The sequence below is a fragment of the Anolis sagrei genome, chromosome 6, assembly GCF_037176765.1.
Source record: "Anolis sagrei isolate rAnoSag1 chromosome 6, rAnoSag1.mat, whole genome shotgun sequence".
Lineage (NCBI taxonomy): Eukaryota > Metazoa > Chordata > Lepidosauria > Squamata > Dactyloidae > Anolis > Anolis sagrei.
In genome coordinates, this window is record NC_090026.1 from 37,652,021 (window position 1) to 37,666,300 (window position 14,280).

A 14,280-nucleotide genomic window follows, 5' to 3' on the forward strand; every position below is an offset into this window, starting at 1 on the left:
GGCGTTGCCATGAGGTGGTGCGAGGCAAGGCATGAGGCTATGGGAGTCTGGGGCTTGGGCTGGGTCTTCCTCTTTGCCTGCCTCCTTCCCTCCCTCCCCTAGGCCTGTGCCCTGTCCCGTTCCCTAGCCTGGATTTCTCTATCTTCCCCACCACCCTTTTCCCTCTCTTCTTCTCCCGGTTCTGCTCTGGAGGGAGGCAGGCAGGCTTAGTGGGGGACAACCTGACGGGGTCGTTTTGCAGTGTGTTGCTTGTGCATCCAGCAGATGGTGCTGTTTTGATGCCAAACATGCTTTTACCTGTCACAAGTGTGACATCTATATAATAGTATGTATGTGAATACATAAAAACATTTACCTGTTCAAATTCTACATTGTGTCCAAATTTCAAAGCAATCAGGTAAGTATTTTGGGAGATTTGAGGTCATTCACAAACTGACATTTACATTTTCATTTATATAGATGGTTTTCTGTGGGTGAACAGATGGTTACTACTGGATGGCATACGTTTTGTATCAGAAATGAGTACTGATGTAGTCTGTCTAGTGCAATTTTCTGAATCAGCACCTCAAATAACCAAACCGAATCTAAAGTTGACCAAAAACTTATCCATAACCCTTTTGGTACTAATGTTGGAGAGTGGCCCCTGGTCAAAGTGATCCCTGGACAAGGGATCCCTGGTCAAGTGATCCCTGGTAAAAAAAAAAAGGTTGAGAACCCACCGCTCTAGTCCCACAGAGCCAGTGATACAGTGCTTAGTGCACCACCTTAGGACTGCAGAGATCTGAGTTCACATCCCTTGTTAGCCATAGAGCTCACTGGGTGACAGTGGGGCAGTCATTCACATTGCAGTTTTGTTGTAAGGATAGAACTATGAATTATAGAACTGTGTTCTTGAGCTCACTGAAGGAAAGACAGGTTATGAATGCAATCAATAATTATCCTGATGGAGCTTTGAATCACCCTTAAATCCCACTAAACCCCTCAGACATCTCAATTTTGAAATTAAGATCTTTGAGTTACAGCCATCCATCTCCATCTTGTCCTTTTCGTTGTGCAAAGAAACCCTTTTCTGTTGCTTCCTTGTTTCTCAGGCTATTTTCCTCAGCTGACTAGCGGACAGGCTTTAATATTTATAGGTTTGCACACTGGAGAGCCATAATAACAGCATGAAAAAATAATGATGGCAAGCTGTAATGATAAAATCTGCACGTCTCTTAACGGGCATACTTTTGCCAAGCGAAGGGTGCCTGAGCGAAGGGTGTTTTCATTGCCCTTCAAAAATGCACTCAGAGTGAAACTTGTAGCAGAAGAATCAGTTGAGGTGCGTAAAGCATTGATCAGATTCAATGAGGTTTCAAAGCCTGTTTTTATTGATCAGAGTGGCTCCATATCAAGCTGAAAACCCTTTCCCAAAAGCAGCAGGTTTCCAGAGAGATGGTTGGCATTGTGTAAGCGGCCTTGGGGTTTTGTTTGTCTTTTTTTAAAAAAAAAATAATAATCACGAATCGTATTTATCTTTGAGCTGTTACTGTACTTTTGAGCAAGAAAGGCAGAGCTTGAAAAGGTTATGTATAATAGGCTGCCCTTTTTGCCATATCTATGAAAGAAGTTTTTGGCAGCAGAGGCCTTGAGATGTAGCTCTCCCGCCATCCTTTCATATCTCCCTATGCGTACCTACTCATTGCTCTATTTTGCGAGTGCACAGCTAAAATTATCCAAATGAAACACAAGCTGGGTGACAAGATTGCATTGATTTGCAGAGGGCTTTTTTAAAATGTGGGTATTTGTTGGCAGGATGTCAAGTAGATATAGTACAATTGCTGGCACAGCTTTGCCATCTGTGACCCAAGGAGACAGCTGAGCTCTTTGAATAAGACTGAGGTGAAGTGAATTGACGGCAGGATAGGATTGTTCCTTAGAATCTGGAAAAGCACATCCTAAAATTTATGTCACCACACAATATTCTACAAAGATCTGTTAGCTGGTTTTGTGTCTCAGAAGCCTAGGCTTGAGCTACATCTTGGAACTTCTAAGGACTGGTCACAGTTTAGTGGTCCTTGGAAGGAATAGCAGATGACATTTCAAGGAGAGGTATGATAGCTAATGTGATATAAGTACAGGAATAATGAACTTATATTCATGTGCAAAAGTTTCATTCATTGAAAAGTTCACATCATTTCCATACAACTGCTTCCTAGGCTGCAAGCAAGAGTCCATTCCACGTAACAATGTCTTGAGCTTTAAATAGACTCTTCTCTCTAATCACCTTGATATGAATGGAAAATTTCTTCCCTTCCATGGTCACATTTCATGCCCAGACCAGAGGAAACAAGATGTGTGTTGGGATATTTTCATATATAATGTGTCCTCTGAAGTACTTTGGCCACATCATGAGGAGACAGCAAAGCCTAGAGAAGACAATTATGCTGGAGAAAGTGGAAGGTAAAAGGAAGAGGGGCCAACCAAGGGCAAGATGGATGGATGGCATCCTTGAAGTGACTGGACTGACCTTGAAGGAGCTGGGGGTGGTGACGGCCGACAGGGAGCTCTGGCGTGGGCTGGTCCATGAGGTCACGAAGAGTCGGAGACGACTGAACGAATGAACAACACAACAAATGTTTCCTCATTCCTGCTTAGAGAAGAACAATGAATTATAGGCCCCTTCCACACAGCTTTATAAAATCCACATTGAACTGGATTATGAGACAGTGTGGACTCGGATAACCCAGTTCAAATCAGATATCATGGGTTATCTGACTTGATGTTCTGGGTTGTATGGCCCATGTGGAAGGGTCCATGGTTAGTTAATTCAGGAAGTCTTCATTTATAGTGCACCAAGGAGGACAGGACATTAGGAAGAACTTCCTGACTGTGAAAGTTGTTCAGCAGTGGAACTCTCTGCCCTGGAGTGTGGTGGAGGCTCCTTCTTTGGAAGCTTTTAAACAGAGGCTGGATGGCCATCTGTTGGGGGTGCTTTGAATGCGATTTTCCTGCTTCTTGGTAGGGGGTTGGACTGGATGGTCCACGAGGTCTCTTCCAACTCTATGATTCTATGATTCTAGGTGAAAGCAGAAGAGTCAGGTATTATCTTAGGCTGGCTCTATGCTGCTATATAATCCAGATTACCAAATCAAATAATCCACATTATCTGATTTGAACTTGATAATATGAATCTACACCACCATGTAGTCCAGTTCAAAGTAGATAATCTGGATTTTGTATGGTAGTATAAATGAGACCTAAGATAAATAAGACAAGATATAGGAATAGGCTTTGGCCCAGTGCCTATGGAAACCTTAAGGACGAAACTATACTTGCTTTTCAACCACCTGTTATTTCAACCATTTTGAATGATCTCCAAAACATTTGATTCATGGTCCACTGTTTTGTCATTTAAAATTCAACTGAATTAAAATTCAACCAAATTAAAATAAACCCAAAAAATGAAAATGTGATATAGTTTCACATCTCAATGATTTCTGGCTTTTGGCTGTGCTATGGTTCCTCACCTGTTCAATAAATGGAGGACAACTGTACTTGTTGGTGGAGTTCAGAAGGAGAGGGAAAGCTGGAGAGGAACTGCAGTTGCCAGGGATAAGGAGCCCTACTGGATGCTTGAAACTTTTGGGACAGTACATATGTGTCTAATTTAATATATAATTTGTTGTATTGTTATTAAATAGGTATAGTCCCCTTCTGGAGAGACAAAGCGGGGTATTTATTAAATAAATAAATTAATTAAAAGGAGTTAAATTGCAATAGTATTTGCAATATTCTGTTTATAGTTTGCCCCATGGAAAACAGAAAGAGGTACACCAGCATGCTGATTTCAGGAGGGATACATTTTTAAAAAACTATGGGGGCAATAAGGAGCATTTTAAAAAGTTAAATCTCCATCCTGCAATCTGAAATCATACAGACCTTGGAACATTTTCTACCTTTTCTCGGTTTATTCTTCTGTGCACATATAGCAATGCTATAAGAACTTGAGACAGTCCAGGTCCCTCTGTAGCAGAATGAGCAGGAGGGTCCCAAAGTACAGCATGGTTGACTTACCACATTTTAAAGTAAAGTCTATCTAAAATAGCCTGCCTCCCCCTAATAGGACCATTCAATCCAAAATAGGAAATTGCCAAACTACAATAGTGCTGCCAGCAAATGTTTAAGGCGTCAAGAGCAATTAAGGGACAACCAGCAAGCACAATGTCTATCTGGAAGGCCTTTTTCTAAAATATTGTTTGTAGAGAGAATTGATATTGCTGTGTGCATACTGCAATTTGTGCATGTAGAGAAAGTGGTACAAAGTAAAGAATGGTAAATAATTCCCCAGAGGGGTAGTGCTTTGGCTCAAGAAATGTCCAGAGCTTTAATAATACTGTTTATGGTGTTTCACTCTGTTTTTGGCATTGCGTAACCATATAGCATTTCTGTCCTCCGGTTGAATAGCAAAAGTTATACACCAGGTGGGTAATATGTCAACATTTTGGCATGGCTCATAGTGAACTAGAATGGATTTTTTTTTCTGGATTTGAAATGCTACTGATGTTGTTGATGATGATGATGGTGATGATTAGTATGTTATAATTCTAACATTGATATCTAGCATTACTCTTATTAGTAATTTCAGCTTAATGATTGTTGTAAGTACAAGGTGATACTGAACTGACTCATATTTCCTATTCTCTTAACAGAAGAAACGACATTTGAAGCAGGAGTCAAAGTCCAGATCCACAGTCAGTCTGAGCCACCCTTTGTTCAGGAGCTTGGGTTTGGCGTGGCACCTGGGTTCCAGACTTTCGTAGCCACGCAAGAGCAAAGGGTGAGTCCTGATTTCTTTGCATATCTTGGCTTTATTGCTTCTAAACCCAGAATTACCAAAGGATCTGACCCAAGCTGAATTACTTATGTGCTCCCTAAGATTGGACATTTTGGGCACACAGCCCACTCTTAATTTTGTGGCCTGTGAATGATGACTAGAAATGAACTTAATGTATGAAAAATTATTTATTTATTTATTTACAGCATTTTTATCCTGCTGTTTTCAGCCCGAAGGCAACTAATGGCAGAGTACAGCTTGGCAATAATTAGATGCCATAAACATACATACATATCAATTAAAAACATTTAATATCACATGATAAAAATCCATATAAAACCAATTAAAATTATATTAATTAATGTCTACTAATTTGGGCCACGCTCAAGTTTTAGATAATTAGGATCGTCAACCAGGCACACACAGAAAAAGAAATACATCTTTGAATCCTGCACCATCAAATCCTTTGCCCACACATACATTGCAGTATTCATAGTCCTCGGGCAGACAGGTAAGATAAGTCCAGTTCCAGTTAGGAGCAATTATGTTTGGTGTGAAAACGGTAGAGTTGAAATGTTACTTCGCTCTCTGGATTGAATGAACCTTTGATAGTCATGAAAATTGCACATCTGTTGCAAGAAGGAAAGAGAGAATCACATGGCAGCTGGAGATGCAGATGAGATCCATGAGAGGCCTTGACAAGGAACATAAGGAAAGGAGGATAAGAGCACCAGAGAGGAGACTTTTGAGGTGAAGAGAGTGGGAGGAAAGAAGCGTGAAAGAAGGCTATGGCTGATGAGTCTTTGGGAGGAACATTGAGCTGCTCAGTTAGAAGGAATTGCTAATTTGGCATGCTGATGATTTACAAGATTGTTTGTCATGGCCAGAGGATACCAGTACATGCCAAACGGTGCCATTCCACGCTGCTGAGCATCCTGACTGAGCCTTGGACTTTTGTGTTGCAAGGCATTTTACTTGGCTTGCGTGCTGGTCATTTGAGTTAAAGATTGGCCATTCTGATATTTTTTGACTGTTGGGTTTTGTGTGGGTTTAAAATTTTGTATCAATATCCAAGAAAGACCGGGAACCCTTCAAAAGTTTCCTGGAAGAAAAGAAAATTCTGATATGGGGATTTCATGTTTAAAATGTTAATCTATTACATCGTATTCTACACAAATAAAAATTGTATAACTTGTTGATAGTCTGACATTCAGCCCAGATCTCACAGAGAACAACTAGTATTTCAAATGAAAAATACCATCCATTTTGTAAAGTGTTTACGAATATTGCTATCAAGGCTGTTACCTTAAACTGATGGGTTAGGGATCATGGTGAAAATGAGAATGCAAGAATGAAAACGAGTTTATGCAAGAATTCGGAGGACTGCAGTTTTTAAAAGATAATCAGAATTCTGTGTCTGTAGAGAGAAAGGAATTGTTTGATAACTTCTTGTGCAGTTGACCTGCTTATAGTGTGGAATATTTTTAGGGATGGAATCTGATATTTGTTGCCCTCCCAGGTTTTCCTGCCACATCTTTTTTCTTTAATATTATGGTATGAACTAATAGTTGACCCTCCGCCCACCAATCAAGAAGCTCTGTAAGTTTCTAGTCCAGCTAAAACTTAGGAAAGTATGTTCATGTGTGGGGTTCAATCTGTTATTAAAGCTGTTTCGTACCATGTACAATCACTTTTTCACATGGAAAAAACAGTTGTGAAGTGAATGTGATCTCTGGTTTGGAACAGGTGAAGAATTCAATTCATGTCATTTTTATAAGATTTTCTAAAATCGCACATTTCTTTCTAGTAGAACAAATTTGGAATTCAGCAAAATGAGAAAATCCAAACTAATAGATTTGAACTAGTGAATTTGATGATTAAAAATCAGCTTTTCCAACTCTGATTCGATGGTTCTATGTTACTGCTGAACTGAATCCATTTTGTCTGAAAGGTTCTTCATCTTCTAACGTATGCGTGGCAGGAAATGCTATTCATTCTGGGAAGAGTTCCACCTGGCTGGGGCAACTGGAGATGATTTTTGTATTTGTTTTTTGAAGAAATTAACAAAATATGCAAATCTAATGGTCTAAAATGTGAATGCAGGAAAAGGATTTCTGACCAATACTTGCTATATAGAGAGCTTATATAGACAGACCTCTCGGGGAAATAGAGCAGGTTATAAATAAAGTATTAATATTATATTATTATATTACTTTTTGGCCTGCCGCTCCCACAGTCCTCATTGCTATGCTGACTGGGAGACTCTGAGAGTTACAATCCAAATAACAACTTGTCCTAACTGATTTCATTAGAAAGCAATTTACAAACCCTTGTATTGAGAAATAAATTGTAAGGGATCACAGGTTTAGGGTGCGGGGTCCCTTTTCAAAGAAATCCACAGAATCCAGTAGGTTCAGGTAAGACACTGTTTATTCAGGCTGATTAGCATGAGGTGAACAGACAGCACTTTTGTAAGTGTACCCACAGACTGCTGCGCCCCTCCTCGGCTTTTTGCAAACCTTTATACTCAAGTAATACAAGGGGTTTTTTGGTCATGGAAAGTACCTTTTGACAATTTTTTGACCTTTCACTCTTTTCCACCACCCCCCTCCACTTGTTGATTATCAATATTTTCTTGCACTTGTCAAAACCGCAATTTGTTCTTTCCTGCGCTTCACCGCCTCCAGTTTCCTATGCCCACCTTGGACTGAGCAACATCTAGATTCCTTGCCTTCTTGCCCGGCTAAGAGGAAGACTGAACCAGGAGTAAGTAGTGTCTGGACCAGTAATGAGTAAACTTCAGCCCTCCAGGTGTTCTGGACTTTCAGTTATTAGGAATTGTGGGAGCGGAAGTCCAAAACACCTGGAGGGCCAAAGTTTGCTCATGCCTGGTCTAGACTATGAGCTCGCTCACTGGGAATGTCTGCTATTTTCTGCTGTCCCAGCACCGCTTGTCCTTATTGGTTTTTTGGGGTGGGGGGATACAAAGATGTCGCCCACACAGTGGCTGTGCATGGCTTCCCCCAGCCAGATACTTCATCCACCACCTACAGACCCAAGCAAACCTGCCTGCATGGCAAAGAAATCTCAGGCAATATTTATGAACATTTTGTCAGGTTACACAGCTGTGACTGCTGCAAGGAACAAGATAACTGTGAAGACAAAGTCTTCTGTTCAAAATCCTGCTCTCTAGGATCAATATGGTATGATTGGTTGGCACTGTGTTCTTATGAAAGGAATCACTGTGGCTGGAAAAGTCTTTCTTCCAGAGCTCAGATCCTCCTCATTATGTTGCCCAAGGCGGGCATGTTAAAGAAGATGAAGCAATCCCTAAAACACCCATTTCTGCCAATTTGGCCATAAAAATTTAAGGGCCTTCAATTATGCAACAGGTTAGCGATGCTATGGTAATATTAGGTAGGATGGCTGAATGGTGCCTCAGAGGCTCGTCCCGCGAAATGTTCGCTCAGGGTGAAGAGAACGGAGCCGTGAAATCAAAAGACAAAAGCATCTCTGGATGCTGGGGCCTCGTTTCCTTTAAAAAGATAATAAATTCAAAATCCCCCCCCCCCCCCCCCGATCCAGAGGAAGCCTGATGTGATATGCAGGACTCTCTTAGTTCCTAAAAACAGAGATATCTGGTGGAGGAGGAAACAGGGACAGAACTGTCAGAACTTACTAAAGTTCCTTTGAAGGATGACCGCTACTAGATTCTTCACCTCCCATCCACCAGCTTGGTCAGCAGTTGTTGTCCAGTAAATTAGCTCACCCAAGCTTCTCACAGAGGCTGCAGAATCAGACAGAACAATGGATGACTGCGTGTTGAATGAGTGGAGTGAGAAAGAGATGCTTAAAAAATTCCAACAGGCAGAAATGGGAGGGAGAGCCTGTCAGCTGCGGTTTTGCAACCATCCTCTTCACTTTCCATTTAATTGTTGTTGATGTGTGCCTTCAAATCCTTCCTAACTTACAGTGACTCAAAAAATTTCCTTGGCAAAATTTGCCTTTGCCTTCTCTTGGGCTTGAGAGAATGTGACACATCGAAAGTCACTGCAGGTTTCTGTGACCAAACATGGGTTCGAATCCTGGTCTCTGTGGCCCTATTCCAATGCTAAAACCATTGCAACACACTAGTTGAGAATCTCCTAAAACGAGACCACTGCAGCATTGAAGGTTTGGAGAGATGTCAAGCTTGAAAGATATCCCAAAAAAGAAAATTCTTCTTTGCACACAGGAACCAAGCCCGAGTCCATCTCTCAGGCAAGAAATATTTGAATCTGCAGGAAGATATCTCAGCCTGGGGAAAACACTCAAACATGCATTTGCCATCTTACAGCCTGGGATGTTTCAATCTCAGGAAAGAATTACCACCTTCAGTTCTGTCCTCTGTGTGAACTAGTTGTACAGCCAAACCAATTTCCTTAACACATGATATTAAATCCCCCATAGAAAAAAAGAGGTGTGAAGGGAGCAAATTCAAAAGAACAGTATAAGCGGCCCTCCTGGGAAGACAGTTTGGTAGAAAAAGAAAAGTTGCTTCTGGTTGCTTGGCACCGGAAATGGCAGCCAGAGTGACAAGCTGCAAGTGGCATAAGGGACAAATTTTGGCTGTCTTAAAATTGTTGAAGCAATCCTGCGATTCTTTCCATGTCTCATTAATGGACACAAGTTTCTTACTGTTATTTTATTTTGGAACTATCTTTGCACAGGCAAACAGCTCATTTCTGTCACTCAGCCATGGCAGCATGCTGAAGACACTGTGGTTGCTTACTTCCCTTTCATTGCACTTCTTGGGGAGATAGGGCAGGATATAAGTGAAATTATTATTATTATTATTATTATTATTATTATTATTACTCTTACTGTTAATCTCTACTAGATCAGAACCACAAAATCAATTGGATTTACTTATTTGACTATGTAATTTACAAAGTAGCCCTTTTTGCTCTTTCTGCAAAAAAAAGATCAGTATATAAAACTGCTATCTACTGCTGAGGTTAACTGGACCCTCTCCCAAAATGTACTTTAATTATTATTAGCTTGCATTGTATTTGCTGTGGAAGCAGATTATTGTTTCTGATCAGAGTAATCTGCTGACCAGCATCTTTGGTGCCTGTTACTCCAAGGGTACTATTGTGCGCATGTGGTACTTTTTGTCATGGCCTTGGACCTGTACAATAAACGATTTTGATTTTGACTTATGTGTTGAAACACTAAATACTTTGGGGGCAAGAGTGCCCTGAAGTTGTTGTTGTTGTTGTTATTATTATTATTATTATTATCTATATTTATATCCTGCCCTTCTCACCCCAGCAGGGGGACTCAGAGCGGCTCACTAAAAGCAGCAATTGGATGCCTCACATATACATAAATACAGTAAAAATAAACATGCATTAAAACTCAAAAAACAACAGCAGCATTAAAATAATTATTAAAATCACATTATCCAGAGTCAAATCTAAGGCCATTCCATTAGTCATTTCACAATTCCATATTGCACTAGCTTATTAGCCAAAAGCTTGGTCCCATAACTCGGTTTTTACTTTCTTCCTGAAGGTCAGAAGGTAGGGGGCTGCTACCAAGTACCACTCCATCACACATCAAATGGCACTATCACACTCAAAGTAGCCACACTTCTTCCTAAATTCAAGTCAACTAAGATTCTGAGAGGTAGAGTCCTCCAGAATCACCTTTCTCCATTTCTGCTAGCGAATAATAATAAAGTGACATATTGGGTTGTTGTGAGTTTTCTGGGCTGTATGGCCATGTTCCAGAAGTGGACCTCATCATCTCTGAGGATGCCTGCCATAGATGTGTGTGAAATGTCAAGAGAGAATGCTTCTGGAACAGGGCCATACAGCCCGGAAAATTCAAAGCAACCCAGTGATTCCGGTCATGAAAGCCTTCAACAACACAAGTAATATATTTCTATTGGAAGGGGTGGTTGCTGTCACTGTGGCACCTTCAGCAGTATGGCTCATGGTCCTCAGTTCATTTGAGAGGCAGGGTGCCCACCCTGGAGTTTCTCACTCTTGAGAGCAACAGGGTGCAAACTAACAATGTAAATAAAAATTTCCGCAGTGAGAGAAACCCAGTAGGAAGCCGCTAAACAGGTTGAGACTGCCACTTATTCACTGCTGTAATTTAGTTTCAGTAATCCTTTTCTCATCCATTCTCTTATTTCATCCCCCCACAAAACCCAGATAATAGTAGGTTGGAGTTGGAAACTGCCTAGGGCTCAAGGAATATGAGGAATACTAGGCAGATAGGTAGTGGCTGCCTCACTTTTAATTATAATTCATTGTTGTGTTTTACCAAACAGTCTTGCTGTTCACCTAGCTCCATTTTATAGTGCATGAAGCATATGGCCTTGATTTTATAGACCTCTCTTGTTGGAATGAAGAGTTGCATAGCTCCCAACTGTCCCAGCTTGACAGGAACAGTCCTCATTAATCCTGCATTACCCTACTTTTCCATTTGCCCTTAAAACGTTCCCCATTTTCCATCCTCCCAGTTTACCTCTTCATCCTTATCTTACTTTAGTTGCTGCAAACTGAATTCAAAGTGTAAAAGTAATTTGTACTCCGTTCTTGTGGGTTTTTTTCGGGCTATATGGCCATGTTCTAGAGGCATTTCTCCTGATGTTTCGCCTGCATCTATGGCAAGCATCCTCAGAGGTGAGGTTTGTTTGGTAACTGGGAAAAGCGGTTTTATATATCTGTGGAATGACCAGGGTGAGACAAAGGACTTTTGTCAGTTCAGGAGAAATGCCTCTAGAACATGGCCATATAGCCCGAAAAAACCCACAAGAACTTAATTTGTACTCAATTAACACAACAGGAGGAGAGGACAAGAGGGGTGGAATCTTGCTCTTCCCTGTAGATACAAGTAAAAGCAAACTGCTGCAGCCTCTCCTAAATTGTGTGTTCTGTCTCATTAATACTTTTCCCCATCTTAACCACACTGATGTTGCTTTGCCACACATGTGGCATAACTTACACAAAGACCCTGTAAAAATCAGAGGAGGGGAGAATCTAAATGCATCCAGTGACTACAGGCACAGGGAATGTTGAAAAGCTCCAGCTGTCCAGCCAGTCCACGCCATGCTCATCCCCGGGATATATTTCCAGGTCCAGTGTGTGCCTCCATTGACAGCCAGAGCATTCTAACACTTTCCAAGGCTGTGGCAGTTGCATACATTTCGACTCTTCTCTTCCCTAGCATCTGCTTTTTATAGGAACTTTGTGAAAGTGAAGCCTCTCAAATTTCCGACAGTGGAAATTTGAGAGAAACTCCCAGGCACTAAATATGTATCTAGCCCCCTTTCCCACATCACTCATTCAAAAATGTATTTCAAAAATCAAAATTCTGATCCAAATCATTTCAGATAAGAGAGACTCTACCTCTGAGTCTTAATATAAGGCAGTGGAAAACCCTTTCCAAACAAATGTTTCCAAGAAAACCTGTTAGGATCACTATGTTGGAAATGAATTGAAAGCACACAATACAACAGCATCAAAGTACGCAAAAAGTAACTTTTCTAAGCTTTGTTATCTATTTTTGTTGTTGTTTATTCATTCAGTCACTTCTGACTCTTTGTGACTTCATGGACCAGCCCCACCCCCCCTGTTGGCTGTCACCACCCCCAGCTCCTTCAAGGTCAAGCCAGTCACTTCAAGGACACCATCCATCCATCTTGTCCTTGGTTGGTCCCTCTTCCTTTTTCCTTCCATTTTCCCCAACATTATCTTCTCCAAGCTTTCCTGTATTCTCATTATGTGGCCAAAGTACTTCATCTTTGCCTCTAATATCCTTCCCTCCAATGAGCAGTCAGGCTTTATTTCCTGGAGTATGGACTGGTTTGATCTTCTTGTGGTCCAAGACACTCTCAGAATTTTCCTCCAGCACCACAGTTCAAAAGTGTCTATCTTCCTTTCCTCATCTTTCTTTATTGTCCAGCTCTTTGATCCATAGGTTACTACGGGAAATACCATTGCTTTAACTATGCAGATCTTCATTGCCTTTGTGATGTCTCTATTTTATTGAGGTCAGTCATTGCTCTCCTCCCAAGAAGTAAATGTCTTCTGAGTCCTGTCTGCAGTCTGTGTCCGCAGTAATCTTTGCTAATAGAAATACAAACTCTGTCACTGCCTCCACTTTTTCACCCTATATTTGGTAGTTACAATCGGTCTGGTTGCCATCATCTTGGTTTTTGATGTTTAACTACAACCCAGCTTTTGCACTTTCTTCTTTCACCTTGGTTAGAAGGCTCTTCAGTTCCTCCTTGCTTTCAGCCATCAAAGTGATATCATCTGCATATTTAAGGTTGTTAATGTTTCGTCCAGCAATTTTAACTCCAGCTTTGGATTCGTCAAGCCCTGCACGTTGCATGATGTGTTCTGCATACAAGTTCAATAGGTAGGGTGAGAGTATACAGCCCTGCTGTACTCCTTTCCCAATCTTAATTCCGTCTTACTTGGTTGTTATACAGATTCCTCAGGAGACAGACAGTTATCTATTACCTATTGTTTATCATAGTGTACTTGTTCATGCATAAGTGTATGTTTTTTAGAAGTCAGGAGGAAATGGAAGAACCTGGATAGTCTATAGGGAGGGAGGTTTTGTTCTCTGTGTGCAACTACACCTGAAATGCAGATCTTGGCCAAGCAATCTAGCAGCTTTGAGGAAGCGAAGCATTCTTTCTTCCTAATCGTCTTTTCGGCATTGCTTGTTTAAGATGCTGCTAATGGAGACACGCTTGGGTGATAATACGATCACTTGAGACATGACAAGGGAGACGGGGAGGCCCATTGATTGGGACACAATGGCAAAAGCAAAGTCATCATTTGGAGGGATTTGCAGTATCATCATTCTCCCTGCCTGCATGGCCAGCCACTAGAAGAGAGAAGCTGCCTGCCTTGGAAGCTAAGCAGTGAAACTCACACACATAAAGACCTCTTACCTTTGAAAGTTTTCACTTTTAAGAGGCCAATATATGTAGACAGGGGTAGAGAGTTAGGACTCCCTACTTTCACAAGGAGAGGCATGGCCAATAAGCAAGATTCTCACTTATACCAAGGCCAGATCTCCAGTTAGACAAAGTGAGTCCATTGCTTATGCAACCAATGTGGCAGATTCTCTCAGACGGTCCCTTGCCAGCCTCTCACTCTGGAAGGACAAAGCTGTATGTTTTCCAAACAGTCTGGCCTACACAGCCAAACCAGCTTGCTGCCCTCAGGTATGATGGCCTCAACTATGTCTAATTGTCAGGATTGGGGAATGATAGAATTGCCAATTTGGTTAAGTTGAGTTGATGGAATTGAGTGGGGCAACATCTTCCTTTGCAAAATACCTTTGGATACTTCATCTCCAACAAAATCAACTCTTGCAAGCAATACAGACTTGTTTGTTGAGCCACAAATGTAGTCATTTCTGGGTTTTAATAGATCTTGTTGGCTCTATAA

The 14,280-nt window shown here is 41.2% G+C and overlaps 1 protein-coding gene across 2 annotated transcripts in view; it reads left to right on the forward strand.

Moving 5' to 3' along the window:
* The window catches only part of ASIC2 (acid sensing ion channel subunit 2), a 726,112-nt gene that overhangs the window by 669,466 nt on the left and 42,366 nt on the right, over positions 1-14,280 (forward strand). For both annotated transcript variants that reach the window (XM_067470027.1, XM_067470026.1), the window contains exon 3: positions 4,692-4,819. In XM_067470027.1, the coding sequence (XP_067326128.1) occupies positions 4,692-4,819 (128 nt within the window). The remainder of the gene's footprint in view (positions 1-4,691; positions 4,820-14,280) is intronic.